At 47.9% G+C, this 27,864-nt stretch overlaps 1 protein-coding gene across 4 annotated transcripts; it reads left to right on the top strand.

The window, feature by feature from the left end:
- The first annotated feature begins 325 nt into the window (after nucleotides 1–325).
- Nucleotides 326–27,345, top strand: CCDC30 (coiled-coil domain containing 30). 4 transcript variants are annotated; one of them, XM_015297226.4, is made up of 26 exons: nucleotides 326–416; nucleotides 493–660; nucleotides 784–904; nucleotides 5,646–5,836; nucleotides 7,083–7,172; nucleotides 7,577–7,730; nucleotides 8,901–8,972; nucleotides 10,005–10,120; nucleotides 11,256–11,363; nucleotides 11,655–11,755; nucleotides 12,292–12,484; nucleotides 15,086–15,184; nucleotides 15,760–15,885; nucleotides 17,269–17,391; nucleotides 18,054–18,211; nucleotides 18,825–19,071; nucleotides 20,024–20,197; nucleotides 20,559–20,768; nucleotides 21,398–21,555; nucleotides 21,945–22,092; nucleotides 22,249–22,370; nucleotides 22,894–23,035; nucleotides 23,368–23,504; nucleotides 25,585–25,699; nucleotides 26,565–26,635; nucleotides 26,816–27,345. In XM_015297226.4, exons 1-26 carry the CDS (start codon nucleotides 393–395, stop codon nucleotides 27,027–27,029), a joined length of 3,582 nt encoding a protein of 1,193 aa, XP_015152712.2. In that variant the 5' UTR covers nucleotides 326–392; the 3' UTR covers nucleotides 27,030–27,345. The 4 variants fall into 4 exon arrangements, with proteins under 4 accessions (XP_015152712.2, XP_015152710.2, XP_015152713.2 ...); XM_015297224.4 differs by having other exon boundaries at nucleotides 7,565–7,730; XM_015297227.4 differs by lacking the exon at nucleotides 17,269–17,391 and having other exon boundaries at nucleotides 7,565–7,730.
- The last annotated feature ends 519 nt before the right edge of the window (nucleotides 27,346–27,864 follow it).

The raw sequence follows: 27,864 nt of genomic DNA, 5'->3' as shown, positions 1-27,864 counted from the left end.
TGGGGGGGATGGGCCCAGAGTACTGTGTGAGGGGACTGAAAGGGACGCTGCAGGCGCTGCCCTGCCAGAGAAGGGCTCGATCCCCGAGCTGGGAACCTTCCTGCTGTTTCCTCAGGGAGTTGTGGGGCGAGCAGCCCGCCGGAACTCGGAGAACTTGGAGAAGGGAGCGGGCGGTGCTGTGACCCCTCGGCCCGGGTTACGCAGGGGCGGGGCATCGCGGCGCCATGGCAACGCACAGCCACGAACGCTGTGCCGATTGGCCAATATCCGGAAGTCCTGCCCCTTAGCCGAATTCTTAGGGCTGAGTGACGCTTCCGCAGCCAATCGGCGCCGCTCTCGGGGTCGCCCGTTGCCATGGCGCCCCGCCGCCCCGCGGCCCGGGCCCGCGCCGCATGGAGGCGGCCGCCGCCGCGCCGGTGGGTTCCCGGGCTCCCCGGGTGGGTGCCGGCGGTGTGCCGCACGTCGCTCACGGCGGGTGTCGCTTCCCTGCAGGCGGAGCCGCCGGTGTTGGCGGAGGACGTGCGGCGCTGGCTGCAGGCGGAGGGCGCGGACCCCGGCGACCCGGCGGAGGAGCAGCTGGGCCTGGCCTGGCGGCTACTGCGGCGCGCCGAGGCGCGGCTGGGGGACGTGGAGCGGCGGCGGGCCGAGGAGCTGAGAGAAGTAAGGGCCGGAACCACGGGATGAAGCGCCCGGCCTGCCCTGCGAGAGCCGGCGGGAAAAGGAGAGAGCCTGGAAGCACGGCACGGTTGGGGTTGGAAGGGGCTCACGGAACTGTGTCCCCAGGTGGAGCGCTACGTGGGCCACGTCCGCAGCCTGAGCCAGGAGCGGGATGCGGTCATCGCCGAGTGTGAGCGGGACAACGAGCGGCTCGGGCTGGAGCTGGTGCAGCTGCGGCTGCAGCACGGTAATCCAACCCTCTGCAGCAGGGATGTGGGCAGCTTTCCTGCAGAGCTGCCTTCAGGCTTTGTGAAATGAGTGATATTTGGGCTTAGGGGAATTTGATGAGGTTCAGGAAGAGCAAATGTAAAGTTCAGAAGCTGTGGAGGAATAACTGCACGTACAGCCCCTGACCTGCACTGACGTGGCTGGTGAGGAGCTCTGATGAGAAGGACCTGGGTGTCCTGGTGGCCAACTGGGTGACCACAAGCCAGCAGTGTGTCCTTGAGGTTGATGGGACCCCAGGGTGCATCACACAGAGCGTGGCCAGCAGGGCGAGGGAGGTTCTCCTCCCTTCTGCTCTGCCCTGGGGAGGCCACATCCGGAGCACTGGGCCCAGTGCTGGGCTGCCCAGTTCAAGGCAGGCAGGGAACTGCTGGGGAGTGCCCAGCAGAGGGCTATGGAGAGATCGGGGCCTGGAGCGTCTCCTGTATGAGGAAAGGCTGAGAGCCCTGGGGCTGTTCAGAGGATCTCATCAATGTTTGTAAATATCTACAGGGCAGGTGTCTTAACGAATGGTGCCAGGCTCTTTTCAGTGGTGTGCAGGTCATCTGGCCCCACCCCCGGCAATGAGCCAGGACACCCACAGCTCCATCAGGTGCTCAGAGCCCCTCCAGGCCCTCTCCAGGAATGGGGCACCACCACCAATCTGGGCAACCCCAGCCCTGACCTAACTGACAGTAAACTCCTCAGGTAGCTGAGTGCTGAGCTGTGTTCCTGCTAGAGATGGTGACCTTTGCCATTGGATTTGGTTTAGACAAGGCCCATAGATTTAAAGACAACTTTGTAGGGCACTGGTGTATTTGCAATGGCAATTCAAACCCTGTAGTTTGTGTTTACTTTAGTGCCATCATTTTGTTCGGAATATAGTCTCTTCCTTTAAATAACTTGCTTTTCTCTCAAACATAGGGTTGCTTTCATCCTTGACTTACTCCCATCTTCTTTTGTGCACTGAGCACTGCTAACAGCGGGTTCTTACCATCAGCTCTTTCTTTTGTGCTGTGCCTTATCCTGGGTCTGCGGTGAAGGTAGGGGTGAGAAGCACAGCTGGAACAGTTTCTTTGTTACGTGCACTTCATTTTGGGCAAAGATATAGGAGTTTGGGGAAGGTAATTGCTGTTTTGAAAGTTGGTTTTGGGCACCCTGCAGTTCTTAGGGAGCATGTCTGACAGTGTGACCTTACAGGACAGGTGGGTTTAAGCCCAGTCTGAAAATCTTACTCTCCTGTGGCTCTTCTGGGCTCCTGGAGCCACTTGCACAGGGCTTTGTAGTGATGGAGTGACTTCTTGCAAGCATCTCTGTGGTAGAAAACTTTACTGATTTTTCCCTCATCTTCCCCAGCAGGTGGCAGGCAGGAGATGGAAATATCCCCAAAGCTTTGCTGGAATTTATTTCTCCTTGGTGGCTCTGCTCTTTTCCAGTTTTCGTGTTTTTTAAGGATTCTCATGGCTGTTGGGCAATGATTAATGCTCAGATGAAAACTGAGTTCCGTGCCCATTACACTGGTGGCTTGCTATCTGTGACCAAGTTGCTTCCAGCCTGCCATCCATGAGGGGTTACTGTACAGTGCTTTTATGCACTGAGGGGCAGCTGGAGGACTGGAGCTTTGCTGTCTCATGCCTGGCAGCAGCTTTGAACTGGAGGCTGTGGAATACCTCCGTAGCTGTGTCCTGGGTCCTTGAATGTTTATGGCTGTATGTCAGCCTTTCCCTCTGAAAGCTCAGCCTTAGGAGTGGGTGCTTGTGTTCTCATTTGTCAGTGCTCACTCCAGCTGGACATCTGTGGCTCTGGACAGGACGTGCCTCAGCTGCTTGTAGTTCATGTAGGTCATTCCTTGGGCTGTATTTTTTTTTTTCTACTACTTTTCTCTTTCCCTTCTGGTTCCTCCCCACTTATTCCTCCTTTACAAAGAACACTGCCCATCTCTGTCTCTGTGCCTCTGCTGCCTGTTGTGTGGCTGCAGGGTTTGGTGCTGTGTCGCTACTGGTTCTCTTCTCTGGGCCTCTGCTTTTTGCTGGAGTGTGTGCAAACCAGCCCAGAGGGTTCCTCCCAAGTCCTGTGGGTACAGGGAGGCAGAGGGCCTCAATCTAGAGGCTGGCTGTCCTCCAGCTCTCACTGTGCCTTTTGTTTTGTTTTTCTTTAGGAGGGACAAGATGATACTGCAGATCAGGCTTTATCAAAACAGGGCTGGAGAAGGGGTCTTGTGAAAAGGAAGACCCTCAGCCCACTGGGATTGTTAACAGAAATGTGAGTAAGGCGAGTCCAGAGGACTGGGTCTGGAGAATTGCTGTAGCCCTGCTTGGTTTTTTGTTGAGCTATTGATGCAGCTTTATCTCGTTTGGTACCTCTGCCCAGAGTGAAATTTTTCCTGTCCTCGAGGCAGTTCATAATCCATTTCTGATGGTTCTCATCTCATGTGCTTCAGTGTTTTTGGAGGGCAGATCGATAACTCATGCACTGAATTACCAAAACAAATGTACCAGCAGTAAAACACAGTGGAGTTGAGACCTACAGCGATTTAAGAGCAAAACAAAAAAGAATAATTGTAGCCTGTTTGTTATAACAGCTGTATTGCTTACATGTAGGCAGCATGGTTGAGCTTCTGTTGTGTGGGTATGATAGCTGTGAATTGCTTGTCCCTGTGTGGCAGGGAGGGAAACCTTGTGAAAGCAAGGCAGCTTTACAAATACAAAGCTTGCTTCCAAAAGTGGTTGTGCAGTGGGTACTTGCTTGTGGGAACGCATCAGTGTGCTGCTATGACATTGATCCTAGAAGATGTTTGCTGTCCTCAAGCATGGGTATGGTGGAGAAGGGTTTCTGAGATGCTGGTGAGAAATCAGGAGGATTTACAAGCAGCAGTCTATGCTATATACAGCAGGCTGCCCTCATCCTCTCAAATCTTTTTTTTTCTTCTGCCTGTGCAAAATGTCTAGATCTTCTTGCCTCAAGCTAAATCATGTAGTGTCATTTTTGCAGATTGGATGGAAGGCAAATTGATGCCCCATCCCTGGTGGCATTCAAGGCCAGGCTGGATGTGGCTCTGGGCAGCCTGGTCAAGTGGATGGTGACCCTGCCTGTGGCAGGGGGGTTGAAACTGGATGGTCACTGCGGTCCTTTTCAACCCAGGCCATTCTAAGATTCAAATACCTTCAGGCAAAACTACCAGCCTCGAAAGAGCTGCAGGAGGTCAGAGCTGTCGGTCCCTTTGACCTGCTGTCCTATTGCTGGCTATACTCAGAGCAGCTTTCAGAGGGGCTGTAACCCTGACTGGGAGCAGAGATGGGATTTGGCAAAGCCATGGCAGGAATCTGTAGGGCATGTTGGGTGTTAGGTGGGCTTTTCCTAATGCATATGGAGCAAGGGGTGAGTTATTTTTTCTCAATTGCAGAATGCAATATTTTGTGGTTTGCTTCAAAGAGGGAAGCAGCAAACGAGCTGTGTTTGACCTCTTTGTGGAACAAGCTGTAATTCGTAACCACAGGGAGGACGAAGGGGAAACCGCAGGGTGTTTTCCATTCATAGGGCTGAACAGAGCTGGCTGCAAAATGCAGAGTGGAAACATGCCATTGATTTGAGCCGTAGGGTGTGATTGCATTGGGTCCTCTGTTAAACCCAGCATATGGGAGTGTGGAGCAGACGTGTCCAGAGCAATATACCTATCCTGTATAAGACTACTAGAAATGTTTGTTTCACTTCCAATGTTTAGTTCTTTAAGCAGCACAACAGTGTGAATACCCCTTCTTCTTCCATACAAACCCACAGTTCCTCTTGATTCCCATCTGAGGGCATATGTCAACTTTTATCATCTAGTTTGGGTTAGAAACTGGGAGAGATGGTAGTTTTCTTCATATTCATCAAATTACTAGAGCAAAAGTGATTGTGAGGCTGATGAGAAACGATCAGTAAAGCCAACTATGGCCCTACACACCACAGTGCTTTGCCATAACCAAGCACCAGCTTCTCTTGGGAATACCATTATGTTCCACTTACTTTGAAAGCCATTGAAGTCTTTCCCAATGCAGACTTCCTAGCTGAAACTTTGGGAGAAATGGTAAAGAGCTGTCAGTTTGATTCTAGAAGGGATTTTTACACCTTTAATCCTACAGGAGAGGCATTGCAGGACTGTTACCAGAAGCAGTCTGTGGGATTACAGCTGGTTTTGGAGGAATGTGCGTGGGGGCAAAAAGTACTGTTCAGATCTACCTCCTCACTGCACACTGAGTGATATGGCATTTTGTCTGCTCTTTCAAAGAGTGTTCGTGATTGTCTGCCCCTCTGTTTTGTTTATCTCAAGGCCTTTCTAATCTGTTGTTTAGTTCCCACCGAACTGTGTTAGGGGTTAAGAGGCTCAAGGATAATGAGGTTGGTGAAGATGAGCTGCTGGGTAGAGGGAAGTGGCCTGGATAACTTGCCCCTCTTAAAGGTGAGAGAACTCAGATGCAGAAAGTCCTACCGTTTGCTGTACAAGCAGGGTAGTGGGTATGATCAGGAATATCAGGACAGTGGGATTAGGGCTGGAGCAAGGGATAGGAGAGAGCGAGGGATCTGGAAGGCAGGTGGAGAGACTAAAAGTTCTATGAGCACTGAAGGGTGATGGGAGAAACTGGGGCTGTTGTGAAAGGGAGAACTTAGTGGAGCTGGGATGAGATCTGCAAGGGATCAGTTGGGCTTCTTTTCTTCCTTTGCTCACAGAAAGCCTTGCCTTGCAGAAGCCCAGCTGAAGGAGGTCCAGGAGATGCTGGAACAGGAAGGCTTGTCTGAAATAGCTCACAGTAATGCCAGTGAACAGATTGCTTATTTACTGGTGGAAAGAACGGCGCTGCTGGAGAAACTGCAGGTCACAGATCAGAAGTTGAACTCACACAGCTGTGTAGACAGGCTGTGTGCTGCACAGCTTCAGGTACGCTCTGGTTCAGCTGCTCAGGCTGATGGAAAGCATGCTGGGAAAGAGTATGTCTGTGATCATTTCTTTTGAAGTAAAATTATCTGCAGATTGTCAGTTTATATATATATATATATATATATATATAAATTTTTTTAGTAGGTTTTCACAGTTGTATTTTTCTGCTTGATTTGCTCTTACAGCTTGCACAGGGATAATGAGCAGGGCTATGTTATTTCTGGTTAGAGAGTCCCTACCTTGCTGTTGTGGGGTTGGTTGTCACTCCTGGTACAATCGCACCTTCAGATGTAAGTATCTTCCTCAGAAGCAAAGAAACCAGTGAGGGACAGATCCCTGAGGTGCTGCCTCCCACTCCCCAGTAGAAAATATCTCTCTGTAAATCCTGAACGATCTGCCTGTGACTGTCTTGCTGCTTGATACAAACAATTGCAGAAAATTGTCTGTTTTGCTGGTGAAGCATTGTAATAGCACTTAACCTGGTTAGGAGGAAGCAGAGCTGTACCTTCCCAGTGAAATGCCAGTTAACCACACCTGCCATTGGGCACTTACCCACCGTGGTCAGATTCACTCTTCCTTCAGTACGATGGCTGAGTAAGAGAAATAGAGCCATGTCAGCTGAAGGATGTAGGTGCTTGCAAGTCTCATTGAATCCAGACTGTCCTGCATGGAGCTTGTGCTTCTGAAGATGCAGCTGATGGTTACTCCTGTTAGATGTAAGTGCAGGTTCCATCCATCACCTTAAAGAGCAAGCAGACAAGGAGCATGACTGCAAGCAGGGGTGAGAGCTAGAACAGGAATCCTGCATTGATGTTCATGCTTGTAAGCTAGAAGCTGTTGGTTAAGTACTCTGCTCTTTTTGGTAGCATCACACTTGTTCTACCCAATCGTGAGTTTCACCAGGGTGTTTCAAGGTAACAGAGTAACAAGAGCAATTAACCTTTTAACTGGAACATGTAATCTTTCTAATCCTCAAAGGAGCTGCTTTATGCTTGTTCAGTCTTATACTGGAAGCCCAAAAAGTCTGGGTGCAAACATGCATTTTTGTGTAGCTGTCTCTGCATATGAAGGATTTTTGCAGGGATGTGGGATATCTCTGGTTGAAACTTGCTCCTTATAAGGTGTGATTACAGCACCCTGCTAATCATGACATGTTAAAACTGAAAATGCAGTGTGCTAGTGTCCAGGGATGCATGGCAAGATGTTTTCTTGTGGTGCTGATTCTTTTAAAATCTTTCTGTGCAAGGATGAATTTGCTCACATTCATCAGGAGTTGGAAGATGAACACCAGCAACTGTGTGAATCCATGCAGTGTGCTGAAGATACAGTAAATGAGGTAATACATTTACATATTTGATTGCTTGATGACGTGGCACGTAGGTGAGATTTCAAGCCGTGGGTCTGCTCTTCAGCACACTGTGAGGTTACTTAGAGATTTGTGCTGATGAGGTGTGAGTGAGTTTGGAAACACAGCCAGCGCAATCATGTCAGCTTGGTGCTACTTAATGAACTGTGTTGTGTCAAGGGGAGAAAAGCAGAGCTCTGTAGGATACAGCCATGGCACACTGTTTGATGTCTGCATTTTGGCATGTTTCCCTTGCAGCATGCCTCTATAAGCTCACCTGTTTTCTGTTTATACGGCCACTAATGTTCCAGCAAGTCAGAAAGAGTGTGGAGGGGCCATCTGTGGTCACTGCGAGAGTCATCTCGTTTCCATTGCAGCACTAGCTTGTGTTTCAGCCCTACAGGGAAGAGCTGGAGAGGGAGCGGGCATCACGTGTGAGAGTAGAACGAGACCTGGATGAGGCCACGCAGAGGCTGTTGATGGCTCACGAAGAGATCCAGAGGCTGACAGATGAGCTGGCTGCACAGGGAAGGGAGCAGAGCAGAATAGGTAAGAGCTCCTCTTGTGGCTGCGTGCCACTCCTTGTTACTAACTGTCATTTAGCCCAGCCCTTTTTACTGTGGGCTTTGCACTTCTTACATAGGATAGTTGGAGAAAGGCTGTCCTGCTTGTAATGTGAAAAAATCTGTGTCAGATTTTTTCCCCAGTACTGAGGAGATCTGAATGCATCCAGTAAATGCCGTCAGGATGAAACCCTGTTTTCTGCATACAGTACCTAAAGCCAGATGCTTCACTGCTGCCTCCTGCAGGAGCCCCCCCTGGCAAAACACCAGCCCCTAGATGCTTTTTCTCTGGGCTACTCCAGTTGTCCCCAGCTCTGTGATAGGGAATGCTAGTGGTGAGCAGCATTTGCAGCAAGTAGCTCACTCAAGGAGACTGGTAGCACCTGGGCAGTGTTGCTGTGCGAATCACAGATCACCATTCTAACCTTGCAGCTTTCACAATGTTCAGATGTATCCCTAACCATCCTAGCCAGCCTCCAAACCCATTGTTACAGCTTTTTAATCACAGACATTGAAATGAGCACTCTGCAGTTATCTGCTCTGTGTATTGACTGATACACGTGCATCTATGGGCATGGTGCATGTGCTGTGTTGCAGCCTCCAAACAGCACTGCTGCCCCAGATTTCGGACAGGATGCAGCGTGACTTCTCTCAGTGGATCTCCCTAAGTAACAAATGAATCTAAGGCTTTCCAAACTGTGAGTAAGGGTTTGATGCTTGCTACATCTGTGTGGTTTATTGTGCTATATTAGAGTGCAAGATGAGTGAGTTCTCCTGATGCTGTCTGTCCTGCATGCTTTCTCTTCCCTATGAGCCGCAGAGCCATGAACAAACAGATTATTTGAATAGAAACAAAATCTGATTTTCAGTGAGACTCCACTGGAGCGGCATATTTTGGTTCAACCTGCAGCTGCCTGCTTGTGTTAATGAGAAAATACAAGATTGCTCCTGGGCAGTTTGTAGCCCTGTTATTGAGTCTTTAGTGATGAAGATTAAGGATTTTGAATCATGTGCAATGGTTTAGCTGCCCGCCTCTTGACTGACTCTTTAAGTTTTCTTTCAATTTTATATTTAACAGAGAAGTGCATCAAAAATGCAGTTGAGTTTTGTGTTGAGAAATGTGACCACAGCAAAACTGCCTTTGTTATTCTTATAGGAGCTGCCCCGTGGTCAGTGCTGCAAGAGCCCAGGAGCCAGGAAGAAGGCATGGATGAATGGAGGCAGAGTGGTAAGTCACCCAAGTCACAAGCAGAGGAGATCCAAAATCATATTAAGGCTTTCCTTAGTAATAAAATGAGCTTTTTGGCCAAATGAAGGCTTTGATAGAAGGTTTTTCTTGATTTCTTTTTTTTTTTCTAATTTTTTTTCTAATTTTTTTTCTTCCATTTCAAATTACAGAAAGTAAAAATCCAGTTGCAGTCCTTGCTTGGAAGTGGGATTTGAGGTTGTGGTTGCGTTTTTTGTTGTTGTTGTTGTTTTTGCCAGATTGGAATGAAGACACTGGGTATAGTTTTAGTTTTGCCTGAGGAAAAGCTAAGTTTAAGCTGAAAAGGGAAAGATTTCTTTAAGGAAAACTGGCTTCCCACTGGTTATACTTAGGAGTAGCAGACCAGCATGCATGTACTTGATAGACCCATTGCTGTCAATGTGCTCCCAATGCAGACATATTTTCCTAATTCTTGCAGGCAAAATACTGTTCTGTGTTAATTCATCTGATGGTTACATATGCTTATTGATTCAGGCTTATATGGCCATAAGTTTTGCTCTACTCATCATATCCTAAATATCAATACATTAACACTGTGGTTCTCTTTCTGCTCATAGCAAATAGTGAAGGTTATGCTGCAAGTTTTCACTCATAAGGAAACTTCTTCCAAACTGATTTACTCTGAAACACGTTTTGTGGACAGACACCAGATCTGTCCATGCTGCTGATTCTGGCTGTAACTTGAAATAGAGCATAACTCGTGTGTGTGGCAGATGGTTGGGGGATTTGAACTCAAGACTGATGTGCTCCTGCAGTAAACGTGGCACAGCTTGGTAGTGCTGGTATCAAACCTGGATCTCCAGAATCATAAACCTCTGTCTGAGTGAGAGAACTGTGCTCCCACATGCATCTGTCTGCACTCTGCTGTCACACACCTATGCATAAAGGCAATGCACTTTCAGAAATTCATGTGGTAGCTCCGCTCCGAGCTTGGTGGAGGTGAAGGGCTGAGGCAGTGTTAGAGCTGGTGACCAGCCCGTGTGCTGTGTCCAGACAGGACGGAGCTGCAGAAGGCCATGGAGCACAACAGCAGGCTGGACAAGGAAATTCTGGCGCTGCGTGCACGGGTCCAAACACTCGACTTGGAAAGAAAAACGTTCCTTGATCTGGTGAGTGCCCATCCTGTCCTGGCTTGTTGTCTGGGTCAGCAGTCTGCTGACAGCTGGCAGTCCTGGGCTTGACTCCTGATGTTCAGCTGGGCTCCTTTCCCTGCTCTGCCTCTGTGCTCCCCCTCTCTTTGCTATGAGTCTTTCCAGAACTGCAGTTCTGATATCGTGTGGCTCATAAACATCCTGAGTCAGAGTCATTGCTCTTAGTTAAATGGCTCACGTAGTGGGGTTAGAATTCTCTGAATGCAGCAATCTTTCCCAACAGGATACTTCCTTAGTGAAATGGCCAATGGGGAGTGAATATTAAAAAATCTAATTTGGCACAAGTTTTGCCTCTGTCCCTAATTCTCAAATTCTCTACTGGTTATTCAGCAACCTACAGCTGGTTCTCAGGAGCTTTAATTACTTATGCCACCCCACATCTTGCTTTTCTCCTGGATTAAAGCTAGTAGCTATAATATAAGTATCGTTGAGAATACTGTGCCCATCTCTTTCAGACAGTATGAAGGACTTACTTTCTTGAATGAGATTTATTCACATTTGAGGACTTCAAACTTTTAGTTTTTAGTTCTGCTCCTTGTGTTCAAAACATGCTGATTCTTAGTGTCATGCTGTAATCTAAAACTTGGATTTACAGGGCAGTCTGTGCTGCGTGTGCATACATACGTATATAGATAAGAGATGCAGCTAAGATTTGAGATTGACTTCTCAACACAAAAAAGAAATGTAGCCAGACTGAGATCACTTCCAACCAGACATGTTGTCAAGCTAAAATTTAAGTATCTTTATTCCTTAGGAAGATGAGGTTTAACTGTTGATGTAATAGAAAGCTGTCATTCTGATCTGTAAAAGCTGTGAGCATGCTTTGTTACGAGCCATGGGAGCTGTGTGTCCTGAAATCATTTTTCTGTCTGAGAGCAGCATGGACAGTGGGTGAGGTGTATGCTGACCTCCTATTGCTTTCACCTCTCTGGTCTGAGACCGCCTGGCAGTACCAGCCACGTGATCTCAGCCAATCCCTCAAGCTGAGCAATTAATATTAATAAATCTTCAGTTTATCAGCTTGGAAGGATCTTAATGCCATAAAACAGTGAGATGAACGTACACCAAAAGTACAAGCATTTTTATTTTGAAGGTTGAACAGCTGAAAGAGGAGATCAGTGAGTATCAAAAGGGTGAGAAACAAGGATTTCCCCTGACCAAACCAGCCAGGACTGAAGAAGTTGCAGCTTGCTCACTGCAGGTATTTTCAAGTGCCTTTTGTTTGCCATCGCAGAAAGCAAATCCTTTCTATGTGTGTGTGTAGATGTGTAGAGCACGTGTTGCTGTAAGCTAATATCCACTGCTGCCTTTGTAATCGTTACAGGTCTGGGGGGTTTTACTCTTATGGCTGGTGGATAATACAGCCAGATTTTATACAGGCAGATGTAGCTTGTGTCCCCTTCTTTTGTTAGAGACTTGGGCAGCTTTAAAATCACATCATGCTAAGATACTTCAGTTGTATGCTAACTTTTCATTTTTTCCTTATATGCAGGGCACAAAGGATGAAGGGAGGGCTGAAGGGGATTTTATTACAGGCAAAGCTGGCTCAGATCAAGAAGACAGATGTCAGGGTAGTGAAACTCTTCATAAAAGGTTTGCAATATAGAAATCCTTAACGTGTTGTCTTTGTGTGGCTTATTTTGTAGTCTGGTTGCTGTTACTCTGTCCTACGGAGTGTGTTTAAGTATTGGGTTCATTAGAGTATCCTTTGGTACCGGCTTTGTTTCTCTGCTCTCGAAATAGAAAGTTTGGAGGTAATGCAGTCCTGTGTGGATGTGTATCAAGAATGCAGACTGTTTTCTGGCACTTTCTCCTGCTTTTTGTTTTCCTAAAAGAGTAAGTGTTGAGCTTTTGTGGCTCCCTGCAGGCAGAAGTGTTGTTTTTGAAATTGTTTTGCTGCTGGGAGGATTTTCTTTGGATTTGATTCCTGTCCAGGGGATGTACCAAGACACTTGGCTTTCACACTTAAATATGGGATTTTTAAGGGAAGACAAAGCTTCATTCTCAGGTGGCCTACCCAGCATGTGCTGCTGCTAAGCCTCTTCTATGAGCTTCAAGGAGGAAAGGATTGTCTGATCCCATCCCACATAGCAGTTCCAGTCTTGGTGATGTTTGTCGTTGGTGTGCAGGTGCCGAGAGGTGATTGAAAACATCGAGGGCAGAAATTCACAGCTCCTTCACAAGCTGCACAAACTTGAGCAGGAGCATGAGGATTTGGTAGAGCGCAATGAAGAGCTGGAATCAATTCTGGGAGAGACACAGATCCAAACTAAGCAGGACAAGGAACAGTTTGAGAGCGAGGTGGAGGGACTGCACCGGAAAGTAAGTAAGGAATGGGAGAAATGCTGTTTGGTTTTGTTTAATTCTAGATGCTTGTCTCTCTGCATATCGATTGGTAAAATAAAATGATGGTGGACCTAAAGCTGCATGCTGCTTTGTTTAGTTTGACAAGAAACACTAATTGCAAAGTCTGTCAGTCATACAAAATTGACACTTGCTTGGAGGTACGCATACCCCTAAGGAAGTACAGCAGCACTGTCTTTTCCAACTTCTCCCTTTTTGGTGCTTGAACAAGCATTGCTAACAAGCTAATTTGTTGTCCTGCACCCACAAGATGAGGCAACACTCCCTTCACAAACAGCCCTTCTGTACATGTGGGCTGTGCACCCTTCAGTTTCTTGTCTGAGCTGAAGCAAAGCCTTCGTGATTCAAATTTGAATTGCGTGATGCTTTCTCTGAAGCTATTTCCTTGGAGCATCTTGTATCTTGGAAGCATTTATTTCCCCTGAGAGGCTGTCCCAGATAGCATCAGTACTCCTGCCGGACTTCCATGTCAGGTTCCTTGAGGAGCTGCATTTCCAGCTTGGATGGCTATTGCTGCTGCCATTAGTTCCTGCTGAAGAGCAAGTTTGAGGCAGCCAGGAGTCCTTTGGGGGCTCAGAAGAGGCAGGAAGTTTTTCTGATAGAAAGTCATGATGGAAGGCCTGGCTTTGGCTTCAATCCCCATTCCCTCTCCAGACCTGCCTAACAGAAGAAATTGGTCACCTGTGGGGCACTGATCTGAAGGAAGATCACTAATTAAGCGTGCTGGTGATGAAAGGTTGCACTTCTGACTTCTTGAGCACAGCATCTTGGACACCTGTCAGCAGGAAACACCTGTCAGTTGCAAACACTAAGGTACTTGGGAGTATGATGGCCAGGATCTGCTTTGTCTGTGGACATCTGTGCTGAAACTATTGAATTTGAGAGGACAGTGAGTTTTCCTCATCACCCTTTCTCTCATGCTGCAGCATCTGCTGTTGAATAGAGCAGAGATGGCTGGACGCATCTTTTTGAAGAGCTCTAATAAGCTGATGTGTTTGGAGAGGCACTGCTCCACCTTGATCAAGACGTGATCTCAATAGTGCCTTCCTAATGTGTCCTACTCAATTTTGGGCACCCTCAAAATGAGGGCAATCCGGGTCTTTTCCTGTTAGCAGGACAAGGCTGTTCAAAGGATCCTTCAACCTAAGGTTAAGAAAGTCTTTCTTTCTACTTATTTGCACATGACCATCTGAGAACCTTTAGGACACCATCGATCTGAAGCACCATGGTGGTTATCTCATTTACCAGAGCTGTGGCAATGTTAGAGATCTCCTTGCAAGACCTGCCAAGTCATCTCTCTCCATTCACATCTTGAGCATGGATTAAATGATTGGTGAAGCTTCTCAGCCTGAGGCTGCCTTTGTTGGAGTGGTCTTTAGCCCTGATGTGATGAGGGATCCATCATTCTGGAGGTGGCTTTGTGAGGAGCACTGCTCCATGGCATTTGTGGAGCATTGCTTAGCAGGGCATACAGTCCACCTCAACTGGGGCAGCTGAATAGCTCTAAGGACAGGTCTTCTCCTCTAATTCCTAGCCAGAGAGCAGAGGAAGCCAGAAAACGTTTTTGCTTCTAGATGGGTAGGGAATAGAGAAGCTTTACCCCCAAAACAGACTGTCAGGACCTTTCCACTTCCTTTAGTTGGCTGGAGGCCTTGCTGCTTGGCCAAGAGTTCCTCCCTTGGGCTGAGCAGCCCTGTCCCCTCTGTCTGAGGCCAGGTGATGTTCTCTGGAACTTTCAAGCAGCCAACGAGATGCAAGGTTACAAATGGCAGCAGAGGAGAGGTCTGCAGGATGGAAGAGGAAGGCTAAACCTTGGCTAGATCCACCGTCTGTACAGATGGAGCGCAGCAGAGCTGCATTATTCATCTCTCAGGCTTTTGGGTGCCTTGGCTGTGGTGAGGGAAGAGCTGCACAAAGGCAAGTGCACTGGAGCCTGGAGAAAGCAGCACCCCTGGGTGGTTGCCAGGCTGCACCGTGTGAAAAGGACTTGGGAATCTTTTCTGCTTTGGCACACCTACCAAAGTCCTGTCTGCGTAGGTTGCTGACACAGAACGAGGACGCGGGGATACAATGTGAGTATTGTTCTGCCATTAGCATGGGGCTTACCTGCCCAGCTTAGATACTGAAAAGTTAATGGCTAGGAGGAAAAATAAGCTAAGTAATGGAGATTTATTGTGTATCAGCTTTAGGAGCAAAGGCTGACGGGGGGGCTGAGGAGAGCCGGTTTGCTTTGTTGCTGAGATCCCTTCTGTAGCTCCAAAGTCCTGTTGGAGCTGCAGGCTGTCATCTGGTCATGGAAGGGGTTTCTATGTGAGCCCTGAGTGGTTTCACTCCACTGGGTTGCTGTTAACTCCTGGCTTGGTAAAATTAGGAAACAGGCTTGCTCAGCCTTTGACACAGCAGGACGAAAGGTCTGAGCTAAAGCCAGCCTGCCTTGGCAGCAGTCCATGTCCACCCCTACTCCTCACTTCCAAATGTGGGATTTGTTCTGAAGTTGCTATGTTTGCTGCCTTTTGCAAAGGCTGGTTTGGCTTTAACCTGTGGTTTGTGTATGTTAAGATCACAAGTTTAGAGACAGAATTGCTTGAAGTGCAGAAGAACAAAATGGAGATGAGTGGGGAAGAGCAGGCATCCGATGGAGCACAGGAGATGCAAGAGGTAAGGGGTTTTCTTTAGGAAACTTGTCATTTTGCATGGAAATGCATTCACATGAGATGCTCATTTAATCGATTTCTTCTGAAAATTTGAACCCTATCAGCTCATGCCAGGCAGATAGCTGCTTTCCTCCGAAGACATCCAACATGCCAGTCTTATATTCACAATAGCTCATTACTGTGAGTGTTCTCTTAAGAGCTTTTCTTGCCTTCAGTGCTACAAGCTGAGGAGCACGCTGGCTTCCTAATGAGGGGTGAAAGGTTTACACCTATAGAGGAACATCAAGACTTGAATTTCTGCAACTTTCCAGCCAACCAGTGGTATCTATAGGTTTCTCTGTGGGGAAGTTGGAGTTTGTAGTATGTGGGAAATCAACCTGCCCAGATATCTTGCATCAGGTTAATGCTCCAGAAACGTCCAGCTAGCTCAAGGCATAAGATGCAGGAGTTCTGCTGGCAGCTTTAGAGAACCATTTTTCTCAGCCTCATCTTTCCAGAAAATGGAATTTCTGCAGATAGTTTCTATTTTGTTAGGATGAATGGTGCTGTGGAAGTGACTCTCGATCTCACTTGTTCCAGATGCTGCAAAGCTGTCAGGAAACGATAGAAAAGTTGGGAAGTCAGCTGGGAGAGCGCCGAGAATGGAGAAAACAACTTGCATCTGAACTTGAGCTGTTAAGAGAAGATCTGAAGACTGAGAAGAAGGTACTGGGCAGCCAGATGTGTACCAGCTACAGGTTTGCACTGGTGTCCCAGGAAGAATGCTGTGAATGTTCCAGTTTGGGAAGTGGGCAGTGCTCTTTTGGGAGGATATGCATGTTCCTGAAGTGGGACTCCCTGCAGGGGAGGGATGCCTTTCTGACTCCAGAAAACATCCACTCTTAGGTTGCCCTTCGGTCGTGTTGCTTGAATCCTCCTGACCCATTGCTCCAGTCCAGCAGGTTTCAAAGCTTTTTTTGGCAGCTGCTTTAATGGAACCATCTCTAACTCCAAAGTACTATTCCTATTGTTGAGTGCTTCAGACTACGCTTCACTGCAGGTTGACTGGGGAGCTCAGCACGGGGCAGGTTAGGTGCTGAAAACCAGGCTAAAAACTAAGAGCTGCAGATCTGCAGGCTGGGTCAGACAGAAGATAGGACCCGAGGGAGGCTGGCAAGGAGTGGCGGTGGTTGCATCTATTACAAAGGATGTTTTTCCCTCCCTGGGTGACCTTAAACCAGCTGTGAGTCATAATCACTTCGTTAAACATAAATAGAAACCAGTGGAGGTCTGAACCGTTGGTGGAACTGCACACGCACTGCAGCTTTGCTGGAGGAATGGTGTCACCTAGAGGGCAGCTCTTTCCTAGTGCTGTTAGACAACATGTTAACATTGCAAAAGCTCACCTTACGGACCAGGCCTTCCTGAGAAGCAGGTTAGGAAGTGGCTGGGTCAGTCTGTATGTCAGTGTATGAAAGGTATGTGAGGTTTGGAGATGACAGGAAGAGCAGGAGGAGCCACTCTAACCTCTGCATCCCAATAGTTCCATCCACTCATCGTCTAGGGACCTCATCATGAAAGTCATCTGTCCTTGAAGTTTGGTTATGGTTCTGCTTAAGGTGCAGAGGAAACTATTCCTCTGTCAAAGGTTTGATGAAGTGAAATCCAATGGCCTGTGTTAGGCTGGCAGGTAGCAAGTGTTTTTCATGTATTTGGAAGGACCCTTGGCTTCACAAATGCATTAAATTCTCTTTTTAGAGCAGCTATAGTGGGAGAAATCATTTCCCAGCAGGGTGTTGGGAGTGAGTTCTGCATGAATTCCTGGGCTGTCCTGATTAATATGCATCTGGATGTCTAGACTTGAAGTTGTTCAGTGTTGTGATTGTCAGATGCCCAAAACACAGCAAATTGGGCAGTACTCCTGTAGGTTTTAATCATGACCATGTAAGTGATGTTCCAAGAACTGATGCTCTACAGTATGCTTACATTAATAGAACTCCTTTTTTTCCCCTTGGTTTTAAGAGATTTCTGGATGTTGCAGGGGAGAAAGCACTTCCTCTGAGCTTATAGTTAGGGGTACATTATGTTGCTAACTCCTTTCTTCAACAGGGCTCGCCTAACGCAAAAACAGAGCTTAAAAGCCAGACTGTCCAAAGGACTTCAGCAAACAGAGATTTCATTAATGCTTCCCATGAGAAGCTACAAAAAGATAATGCTCTACTAGATACAGAGGTGAGAAGTATAAAGGAATCACCATTGTTCTAGTGTCTGATGCAGGCAGAAGCTGCATGTTTGCCTCGTTCAATATACATAAATGCATCTATATGTGGATGAAATGTTGGTGCTAGCATACACTCAGGAAGCATCTGCCTTGGATTTGGTCTCACCAGCACATAGCAGATACACCAGACTAGGCAGATGCTTGTTCCGATCCAGCTGAGAGTTGCTGTGGCCTTATATGATCCTTATTCCTTCTTTTCCTGCCTCTTCTGCTTCCTGTGCATGTTTGTTCTGTGTCCTGGGCTTTGGGTCTGTCAGTGCCAGGTGTCAAGGCAGAGGTGATGTTAGCAGTGGAGGGCAGCCATCCTCAGCAGGCTGGTTTGGGTTGATTTGGATGGAGGAATACATGCCTTATACTTCTATACATACTTCTGCTGTTTTTCTGCAAGCTGCTTTGTAAGCTACAGTTTTGTAAAGAAATGTGGCACACAGTGTAATGCCCAGAGAAATACAGATAGCCAGCAGGAGGGTGAGATCAGATAAAGCGATGGGATTTGGTGGTAGCTGACACACAGCTGCCTCCCATGCAGACTTGTATGCATGTCTTCATGGGTGAAGAGCTACAGAATGGTGAGACCAAAGAAAATGAGTGGCGGTGTTTTCTGACCTTGCAGGTCTCCGAGCTTGTCCGAGAAAATGAGCAGGTTAACAAGCTTAAGCAGCAACGAGAAGATGTGAGTGTGGATGGAAAGGCATATGAAGAGCAGATGGCTAAAGTGGTGTTTTTGGAAGAGCAGATCCGGAACCTGACAGACGAACAAGAACAGCTCTGGTAAACCCTAACAAGGGCTGTGGTGCTTTCAGCTACTCACCTGTGCTGGCTGATGGTTTAGTCTTTGAAAAATGCCCTGTTTCTTCTGGGAGGAATGGCCACAGCTGTTTGTGTCTTTTCTAAGATAGCTGGTAATCAGCACTCTGTAGAGAGTTTTGGTCAATAAGCACCTCCCTCAGCAAAACTAGGATAAGATGTGAGTTAACTCATTGGGACACACAGTTTGGATCAGGATAAGTCAGATGGATGGTTTAGGGGGGATGTGAGCCCCTACTTCCATTCAGCAGGTCATGGTGTGAGTGCTCCTGGGCTGCTTGTGAGTCCAGCTCATACAGACCTGCACAAGTGCTTCTTCACCCAGTAGTTAACCTAGTAATGAATGACTGGAACTCACCCTTTGGATACACACCTGTTGTGGATTAGTGTTTGTGGGAACCTGACCCTTATCCAGAATTGATAGACTCAGGATTAAATCCCCTTTGAAGCCTCCAGAAAGCATTGGATATTGCCCAGAGCACTTCACAAGGTTCTCATAGCCCAGCTTGCCCCCTCAGAGACTGATTTCCCTCAGATATGTGTAGTTACCTCTTTCCTGTGCTATTTCTTCTTCAAGTTCTGAATTACTTGAAAGCAACAAGAAGAGGGAGGAGCTAGAAAAGCAGCTGAAGGAGAGCAATGAAGAAAAACAGTCGCTGCTGGAAGAAATTGCCCAGCTAAAGCAAGATATCCTGACTACCAGGGAGCAGCATGACAGCACATTTGAAGAGGCTTTGAGGATGAATCAAGGCACAGTCCATAGAGACAACAGGTTTCTTACGTCACAGAGCTCTGCAGGCAGTTTAGATGGGAGCATCAAACAGGTATGGACAGCTTTGCCATCTGCACTCTACTTTTTTTCACTAATTTAGTGGCAAAATTGGAATGGAAGTCAATCCTTGAAGGGCTGCAGGACTGACATAAAGGGAGAGCTGAGAAACCGACTTCCTTGGGTACGGTGCTTGGGGATGTGCAGTGTCATCATGTCCCTCTGTCATGTTTTTAGACATAATGGGAAGAAGAGATTTCAAAGACATCCAGGATGAAGAGTTTTAAGATAAGCAAGGATTATGTGCAGAGGTTTGGAAGAGATTTGAGGACAAGAGGGCCTGCAGGCAGGGGTGAAAGCAGAAAACAGAATCAGAGCTGCAGTGATACCAAGACACATCTCATCTATACAGTCAGAGAAGGTTGTGACAGCAGAAAAAAGCATGTGGTTTGCCAAAGCAGGTTAGAAGATGTAGGGAGGGTGCTGAAAGAAATCATCATAGGAGCAGGTGGGGAAACAAATCCATAAGTGATGAGAGCCCCTAGAAGGGGTTCCCAACCAGCTGGGCATCAACATGGGAGGTACCTTTGATCTTCAGTAGATTTCATTTGGTCCCAAGAGCAGAGGGTGAAGATGGGAAGGGAGAATGCAGATCAACAGGTGGCTGAAATTGATGCTGGGAAGAAGAATTTTGATAAAGCAGATGTGGGAAGAGCTTTTAGTTTGTGTACAGTGCTCTTGTGAGGCTGAAGAACTTAATTAATTTCTGAAAGCTCCTGTAAATCCATTTGCCTGTAACAGAAGTGGAGGACCTCCCCGTGGTCTGTCCTTGTACTGCTGCCAGCACTTACTTTGTGGGTCTGGGTGTCACCTGCACTTAGAGGCTGTCACTGAACTGTGGATGCTGTCAGAAATCACTCAGGATCTGAGTTGTTTTGCTTTTGTTTGCCAGGTTAGTTTTAACAGGGATTTGTTTCCTGATCCTTGTTGTTCCTCTGTTCCTGCAGAGTCTGTCTGAAGAGAGATTCCAACAGCAGGAGGAAAGGCTGCAGCAGCTGCGGCATGACCTGCGTCGGGTGCAGAACCTGTGCAGCTCAGCTGAGAGGGAGCTGAGATACGAAAGGGAGAAAAACATCGACTTACAAAAGCAAAATCTCTTGCTTCAGCAGGAATGCACCAAGGTAAGAAGAGAGCAGGGAGAGGAAAGTGTCATGTTATTTCACAAGCTATGGGAGATCTGAAGCGCTGATTTCAACGCATTGGATCTGATTTGCATTCTTGTCTGGGCTGGTGGATGTTGGAGTCTGTTAATGTTTTGCTCTCACTCTAGTTTTCCCCAAGAAATGATTTGGCCAAACAGTGTTTCTTTCATGCATGCACTGCCTCAGCTCCATGGGAATTGCACTGCCTCCAAGTAAAGCATGGTGTACTTGCTTGCTGTATTTAGCTTTTGTTCTTGTTCAGTAGCTGGTAATCCTGTTGCCCCTTTCAGATTCTATATACTGAAGCGCAAACTTGATTTCTTTTTCTTTTGAAACTCAGGTCAAAGCTGAACTGAAGCAAGCCCGGACAAAGCTCTTGGACTCAACTGAAACGTGCTCCTCTCTGTCAGCACAGTGGGAAAAGAGCCAGCAGAAGGTCAAAGAACTCGAACAAGAGCTCTTGAAGTGCTCCCAGGCTGATAAATTGCAGAGCAGTCTGCAAGAGAAACTTGTGCAGGAGAAATCCAAAGTGTACGAAGCACAAAAACAGGTAACTCATCAAGGTGGATTAACTTAACATCAGTGATGATTTTAGCAGTTATGTGTGGCTGAAGATGCACTAGCAGCTCATGAATCAGTTTCCTGAAGTGCATTTCACTAGTGTGAGATTGCCTGAGGGGCTGACTATGTAGTTTAGAAGACAGGTCAGTCATTAATGGGAGCATAATTAAGGCAGTAGAAGGCAAATTGATTACCTTAACTCCTGTCTCTAAAGCTCAGTATTCCAGAGAATACTGCTGGGATGCTGGCAGGCGTGGGGAGCTTGGATTGTGCTCTCACTGACAACTCTTGCTTCTGTTTGCAATCTCGTGAGTTGCAAAAACTGCAATTTTCTATGGCATTGATTCCTACACTGATTGCTGGATTTGGTTTTGAAGCATGCAGGATCACATTAAGTATAGAAAAGATTGTTGTTAATTCATGCCATGGTATCTGATCCAAAATCTGATAGTCATTAGAAAGGATTTGCTTTTAGTGAGTGCTCTTTGACACAAAGACCTGCAGAAATGAGTACTTCTGAGCAGAAGCAAGGAAATCTTCCTTTCCTGTGACTCCTTTGATTCCAATACCAGCTTGTTAACTTTGAAAACTTTAATCTATGTCCAATTTTAATCTGAGATCTCAAAGATCCAGCAAAAACTGAAGGATTCACAGCACCAACTCCTGCTGGCAGAAGCTCGTGTTTCTGACAAGAAACTCCTGGAGGAGGAGCTGAAGGAAGCTCGAGAAAATGAAGCTCGAGTGCAGCAAGAGCTCCGTGAGGAGCTGCTGAAAAGGTACACAGAGCTGGGGGAGACCCACAGCATTCCCTCTTTATGAAGTGTAAAAGATTGGTGGGGGCTTCGGCTGACTCAGAAGGTGCACCACCCTTCCTGCCAGCCCAGCAATTTGATGCAGCGATAGTTTACCTTTAGGTGCCAGCATCGTTGGTCCAGCTGTGTCCCAGCACAGCTGTGTTCACACTGGGTTTGATGTTCCCAGCCACAGCGTTCACTTTTTGGCATGGCAGTGGGACACGGGGGCATCCAGAACGCGCTGATTTCTTTCTACTCCTCGAGTTGCCTGGGACAGATGCAGTGCACCGTGTTGTTTTTAGACATCATGGTGGCACATGGTGAGGTGACCTCGGTGTCACCGTCTCACTGTCGCACCAATATGCTTTTAGGAAGCTCCTGGAGCAGCAGGTGGAGGAACTGCGGCAGCAGCTGCGGCATTCCCATGAGACAGAGGCGTCGCTGGCCAAGATGCACGTGGAGCTGCAGGCCAAGACTCTGCACGCCCTGGAAGATGATAAGAAAACTGACTCAGGCGAGGTGAGCTGCAGCACACACTTGTCCTCATCACCCAAGGTGGGGAGCAGAGCGAGTGGGACTGGTGATGGGGAAGCTTTGGAGACCAGACTGAAAGGAGGCGGGGAGCCCCTGTGGCTGAAGGCATGCACAAAAATAGAAAAAATATTTGTTTTCCAGCACCTCCAGTGTCAAAAGGAGAGCCAGAAGCTTTCAGAGCAACTCTCGCTGTTGAAGGAGGAAAACAAGGCTCTTTATGAGGAAGGAGTCCGTCTCCTGAACCAGAAGGATCTGTATGTCAGGTAAAGACTTAAGTGGAAGGGGATGTGAAGTCAAAAAACAAACAAACAAACAAACAAAAAAACACATCTACCCAGGAGATGCTCTTTATTTGCCTGATAGTGACACTGGATTTGACTGTTCTGCAGCCTTTCATGTCTCTCCTGTTCAAGACACGTAGCATTGAGAGATCCGCCTTAATCCAGGGAGAGTTAACCCAGAGGGAGAAGGGCTGGGATTTGTAAAGCTGGAGTCAGTTTGGGGGATACTTCGGGTCCTTTCCCCAGTCCACTTCATTGATGCTTAATGCAGTCTTGCAAGAAAAAAAACAAACAACCAAATGGTCAGACACAACAGTGAAAGATGCAGTCTAGAAAGTCAGTGCACTCATTCTGCCTTCAACTGTGTGGACAAACTGAGCTTGGTAGGTGGCTGCAGCTCCTGGTTCAGGCTTTGAGGTGCCTTAGTAAATGCAAAACGTCTTCTGCCTCATTTTTGGCTTAAAACATGGAAGGGTTTTACATCTTTGTGTTTGTACCTCCTCAGGAAATATAACGAAATGCAGCTCCGCCACAAAGAGAAGATCCGCAGAGCCAAAGCAACGTTTATCCATGAGGTGAAACAAAGGGACAGCAGAATTAAGCAGCTTGAAAATGAGCTCAGTGAGTCAAAACTCCAAGTGGAAAAGGTAAAAGAACTCATCGGGGGCTTTCCCTACAGGGAAGGCAGGGAAGCTGACTGCAGACTATCTCTTCTCCCTGCAATGAGGAGATTGCCACAATAAGCTTGGTAGAGCACCTCCAGCAGAGGTGGACCTGCCTTGCAGTGGGTAGACAGGAGTCTTGAATAGTTAGAGCTGATGGTATAAGAACCACTTCTAGCAAACCTCCTTGAAAGGGACAAAGCAGCCCTGAAAAGGGCACTTCAGTGCCTGTGGTGTGTTGGGAGAGTGTGAGGTTTACGGAAGATAGAGAAGAGCAAAGTGTAACTTCTGGTTGTTCCTTCTGCAACGGTGCTCAGGGGAAGGCACTGATTGCACAGATCACTACTGAGAATGAGAAGTTACTCCAGGAAAGAAGACGGCTCCTCCAGAGGATAACTGACCAAGAGGAGACCCCTTGGAGCAACAGGTCTACAGTTGCTGCCCTGCAGAGCAGGTAGGCACCTAACAATGTCTTAGTGGGATGCTCCTGGGAGCCTGCCTCATTCTTGCAAGTCTGCAACTATGCTTTCTATGAAGAAATCCTTATTTTGTCTGGAGGAAAGCCCGAATTGTGCCTCGGTCATTAGTGCTGGGGCTTTTAATTGCTGTGGGATGTAATTAGGCCCTCTGCCCAGCAAAACCCCTGGCATACAGCTGAAGTCCTTAGAATCATAGAATCAGTCAGGTTGGAAAAACCCTTAAAGTTTACTGAGTCCAACCACAACCTAACAATACTACCCTAACTCTAACAGCCCTCCACTAAATCACGTCCCTGAGCACCACATCCAAATGGTTTTTAAACACATCCAGGGATGGTGACTCAACCACCTCCATGGGGAGCCCATTCCAGTGCTTAACAACCCTCTCTGTAAAGAAGTGTTTCCTGATATCCAACCTAAACTTACCCTGGCACAACTTGAGGCCGTTTCCCCTCGTCCAGTTGCCAGTGAGAAGAGACCAGCCCCGCTCTGCTGTAAGCACCTTTCAGGTATTGGAAGAGAGCAATAAGGTGTCCCCTCAGCCTCCTTTTCCCCATACGAAGCAGCCCCAATTCCTTCAGTCTCTCCTTGTGGGGCACATTCTCCAAGCCCTTCCTCAGCCTTGTTGCCCTTCTTTAAACCTGCTCCAGCACCTCCATGTCCTTTCTGTACTGAGGTGCCCAAAACTGAACGCAGTACTCGAGGTGAGGCCTCACCAGTGCCGAGTACAGGGGCAGGATGACTTCCCTAGTCCTGCTCACCACACCACTCCTGATCCAAGCCAGGATGCCATTGGCCTTCTTGGCCACCTGAGCACACTGCTGGCTCATATTCAGCCGACTGTCCATAAATACACCAAGGCCCCTTTCCATCAGGCAGCTTTCCAGCCGCTCCTCCCCAAGCCTGTAGGGTTGCCTGGGGTTGTTGTGACCAAAATGCAGGACCCAACACTTGGTCCTATTGAAACTCATACAGTTAACCTTGGCCCATCGATCCAGTAGTGCCCTTCTCCCCTCAGGCAGATCAACACTCCTTCCCAACTTGGTGCCATCTGCAGACTTACTGAGGGTGCGCTCAATCCCCTCATCAAGACCGTTAATAAGGATGTTGAATAGAAGCGGCCCCAGTACCGAGCCCTGGGGGACACCGCTCGTGTCTGGCCGCCAACTGGATTTAACTCCATTGAGCACAACTCTGTGGGCCTGGCCATCCAGCCAGTGTTTCACCCAGCAGAGTGTACGCCCATCCAAACCGTGGGCAGCCAGCTTCTCCACGAGAGTGCTGTGGGGTACAGTGTCAAAGGCCTTACTGAAGTCCAGGTAGACCACATTGACAGCCTTACCTTCATCCACTAAGTGGGTCACTTTGTCATAGACTGAAATCAGGTTTGTCAAGCAGGATCTACCATTCGTAAACCCATGCTGACTGGGCCTGATTCCCTGGTTGACCTTTAACTGGTCCATGATGGCTCCTGAGCTTATCTGTTCCATAACCTTCCCCGGCACCAAGGTGAGACTGATAGGTCTGGAGCTACCAGGATCATCTTTCCAGCCCTTTTTGAAGATGGGCGTCACATCTGCCAGCCTCCAGTCTGCTGGGACATCCCCAGTTAGCCAGGACTGCCAAAGAATGATGGAGAGTGGCTTGGCAGCCACATCCACCAACTCCCTCAGCACTCCAGGGTGCAATCCATCTGGCCCCATGGACTTGTGAGCATCCAGCTTTCAGGGCAGGTCCAAAACCATCTCATCACGGTTCATGCAGGGCCTATTCTGTTCCCCATCCCTATCTACCAGCGCAGGGGACTGTGTTCCCACGGAGTAACAAGTCTTACTATTAAAGACTGAGGCAAAGAAGGCATTAAGTACCTCAGCCTTATCCTGATCCTTGGTCACCAAGTTACCCTCGGTGTCCAACAAGGGATGGAGATTCTCCCTAGCCCTCCTCTTGCCATGGAGGCAAAAGGATCTGAAGTTGAAAAATGAAAGGTCCTTTAGGAAGCATAACGGGGCTGGAAGAGAAATAACCTGTGCCTTGTTTGTGCAACACACCCAGAATGAAGATCCTGGATGAGGAGAACATGCGGCTGCATGAGAGCAAACTCCATCTCTCTGGCCACATGCACACCTCGCAGCGCACACTGAGGAGCATCCACACTCCCAGCACAGAGGTGAGACCCTCTGGGATGTCCTGATCTCAGCAGACAGGTGGTGGGATCTGATGTCCTCCTGGCAGGGTCAGTGTCTGTAGCTGCAGTTGAGGTGCCAGAGAAGGGCTGAACCAGTCCTTTCCTTTGGATGGAAAGGAGATGCCAAGCATGCAGCAGACTGCAGTGGCTTTGGTGAGGAAGAACTTCTGGGGTAGCTGGTATGGCGCTCAGATTATTATCTGGTCTCGCTTGTTAAGCAATGAACTTAGGATGAGAAGTCCAAGGGTGATCAAAATATCCCTTTGAGGTATTGGTAAAGAGATCAGGAGCACAGGTAGTATTCTCTAACAAAAAAGGCTTTGCCAAGCATGTTAGCAGCAAAAGGAGGACTAAAGAAAACATTGGTCTGATGTTCAGTGAGGTTGGTCACCTCACAAATGGAGAAGAAGGTGAAGCAGAGACATTTAATGCCTTCTTCGCCTTGGTATTTAACACCAGTGATGGGCCCTGGGATCTCCAGAGCCCTGAGCTGAAGGACTGCAACCAGAGGGAACGAATGATAAACCCCGAGTTGTCTTTGAACTTGTATGGGATTTGCTGCTAGAACTGAACCCAATTTGGAAACAAGTGGTTGCAAATAAAAGAGAGTACTTTCAGGACCTGTTTGTGCAGTCCATTGTGTTTTTCTGGTTGCTTGACATGGGCTTTAGGGTTTGTTTGTTTGTTTTTAAGGTTCAGACTCAAAAGACAGATTTATGTTTAGTAGCACTGTAGAGCTGGGGAACCTGCCCTGGAGCAGAGGACACCTTCAGGTCCAAGGCTGTACGTTGACTTTCAGGGTCTGACACGTACCTCCCCCTTTCAAAGTCTCTGTTTGTTGTTCCAGGACTTGAAGAGTGCCAACTTCTCTGAACGACAGCTACAAAGTAAGGTGTCAGCGTCATCTCCCCGTGCCAGGTATTGTGGGGTAAAATGAGAAGGAAGGGAATTTCTCCTTGCATATTGCAAGGCAGGAATTGAGCACTTGGGCTCAGCCGTAGCCCTGTGCTGCCTCTCAGAGGTGCACTGTGGCTGTGCAGGTGGCAAGGAATCAGATAACGCTTAAAGAATGACTAAAGAGCGGAAATGTGTTTTCAGTTTCCCACCACGAGAACCACCAGACTCCCTCAGCAGCCTGAAGCCCGTGCACGATACCAAGCCTGAAGGAGGAGCTGAGAGCCAGGATTCGTCCTTTTGCTTATCCCCATCTCAGCCTTCAGAGATCGGGTACCTGAATGTAGCCTCACCTGGAGACACCACAGCCTCCCAGCTGCAGGAGGAGAGTCAGAGCATCAGCTCTGAGAACTTCTAACCTGGGAAAGACGTTTGTAAAGTACAGACTGCCAGGGCTGCCAAGATTTGAGTTCCTGTTGCCATGCAGTGTTAAGGATTGCAAGAGGAAGTGTTGCCAAATGATTTGCTTGGTGATTTTTGTGGTAACTAAATTATTCAATAGCTTTTTTTAATTAACTTAGCCTACCATAAATGTGTGCATGTCATCTCAGACCTACCCGGAGGCTGGAATTTGCAGACAAACTCAGCACAATAGAAGGGGGGGGTGGAATGAGACACGTGTTTCCCTGAATCTGAATTCCCTGCAAACTTTGTAAATAAAACTTGGAGAGATTCGAGATTCTCCTGTGCTCGGCTGTGCATTTGGGTTTCTCTGTTCCCCTCTGTCTGTGCTCAGGTGCTGCTTGCTTCGGCATGCCCTTACCTCTCACTGCAGCTGTGTGCAAGCCTGGGGAGGGGAACAGAAGGGGGCTGAGTTCTCAGAGGTTTGAAGGGAGAGAAGTGTTTTGGATGGAGGGCATCTGAGCACAGTATGGGGGGTGAAAAGGGCCACTGATTGAAGAGGAAGGAATTTGGCTGCAGATGGGAGTGGGGAGGGAGCTCTGAGTGCAAGGAGGGAAAGGAACCAGAAGGAACAACAAGGGGGAGGGAGGGGTTAAGCAAATGGAATTAGGAACACAGGGAGGTGAAAGGAGGGGATCTGAATCTGCAGAGGGGCTCCCAACTGATCGCACACCCACAGCCCGCGCTGGGACTGCCCCGAGGACAGACCGCCGCAACGGTGACGCAGCGCCGTTACGTGACGTACGCTACGTGCTGACGTTGCACGTACTACAGCTTCCGCCCGCTAGACG

This window comes from Gallus gallus, chromosome 21, assembly GCF_016699485.2.
Source record: "Gallus gallus isolate bGalGal1 chromosome 21, bGalGal1.mat.broiler.GRCg7b, whole genome shotgun sequence".
Lineage (NCBI taxonomy): Eukaryota > Metazoa > Chordata > Aves > Galliformes > Phasianidae > Gallus > Gallus gallus.
Note: the sequence above shows the minus strand (reverse complement) of the source record. Positions and strands in the feature narration are given on the sequence as shown.

Excerpts from the sequence above, each read along its gene's own strand:
- CCDC30 (XM_015297224.4), top strand. The coding sequence starts at position 393 with ATGGAGGCGGCCGCCGCCGCGCCG. Across the intron at positions 905-5,645 it reads GCAGCTGCGGCTGCAGCACG|AAGCCCAGCTGAAGGAGGTC; the intron begins GTAATCCAACCC and ends CTTGCCTTGCAG. Across the intron at positions 7,173-7,564 it reads CTGAAGATACAGTAAATGAG|CTTGTGTTTCAGCCCTACAG; the intron begins GTAATACATTTA and ends TTGCAGCACTAG.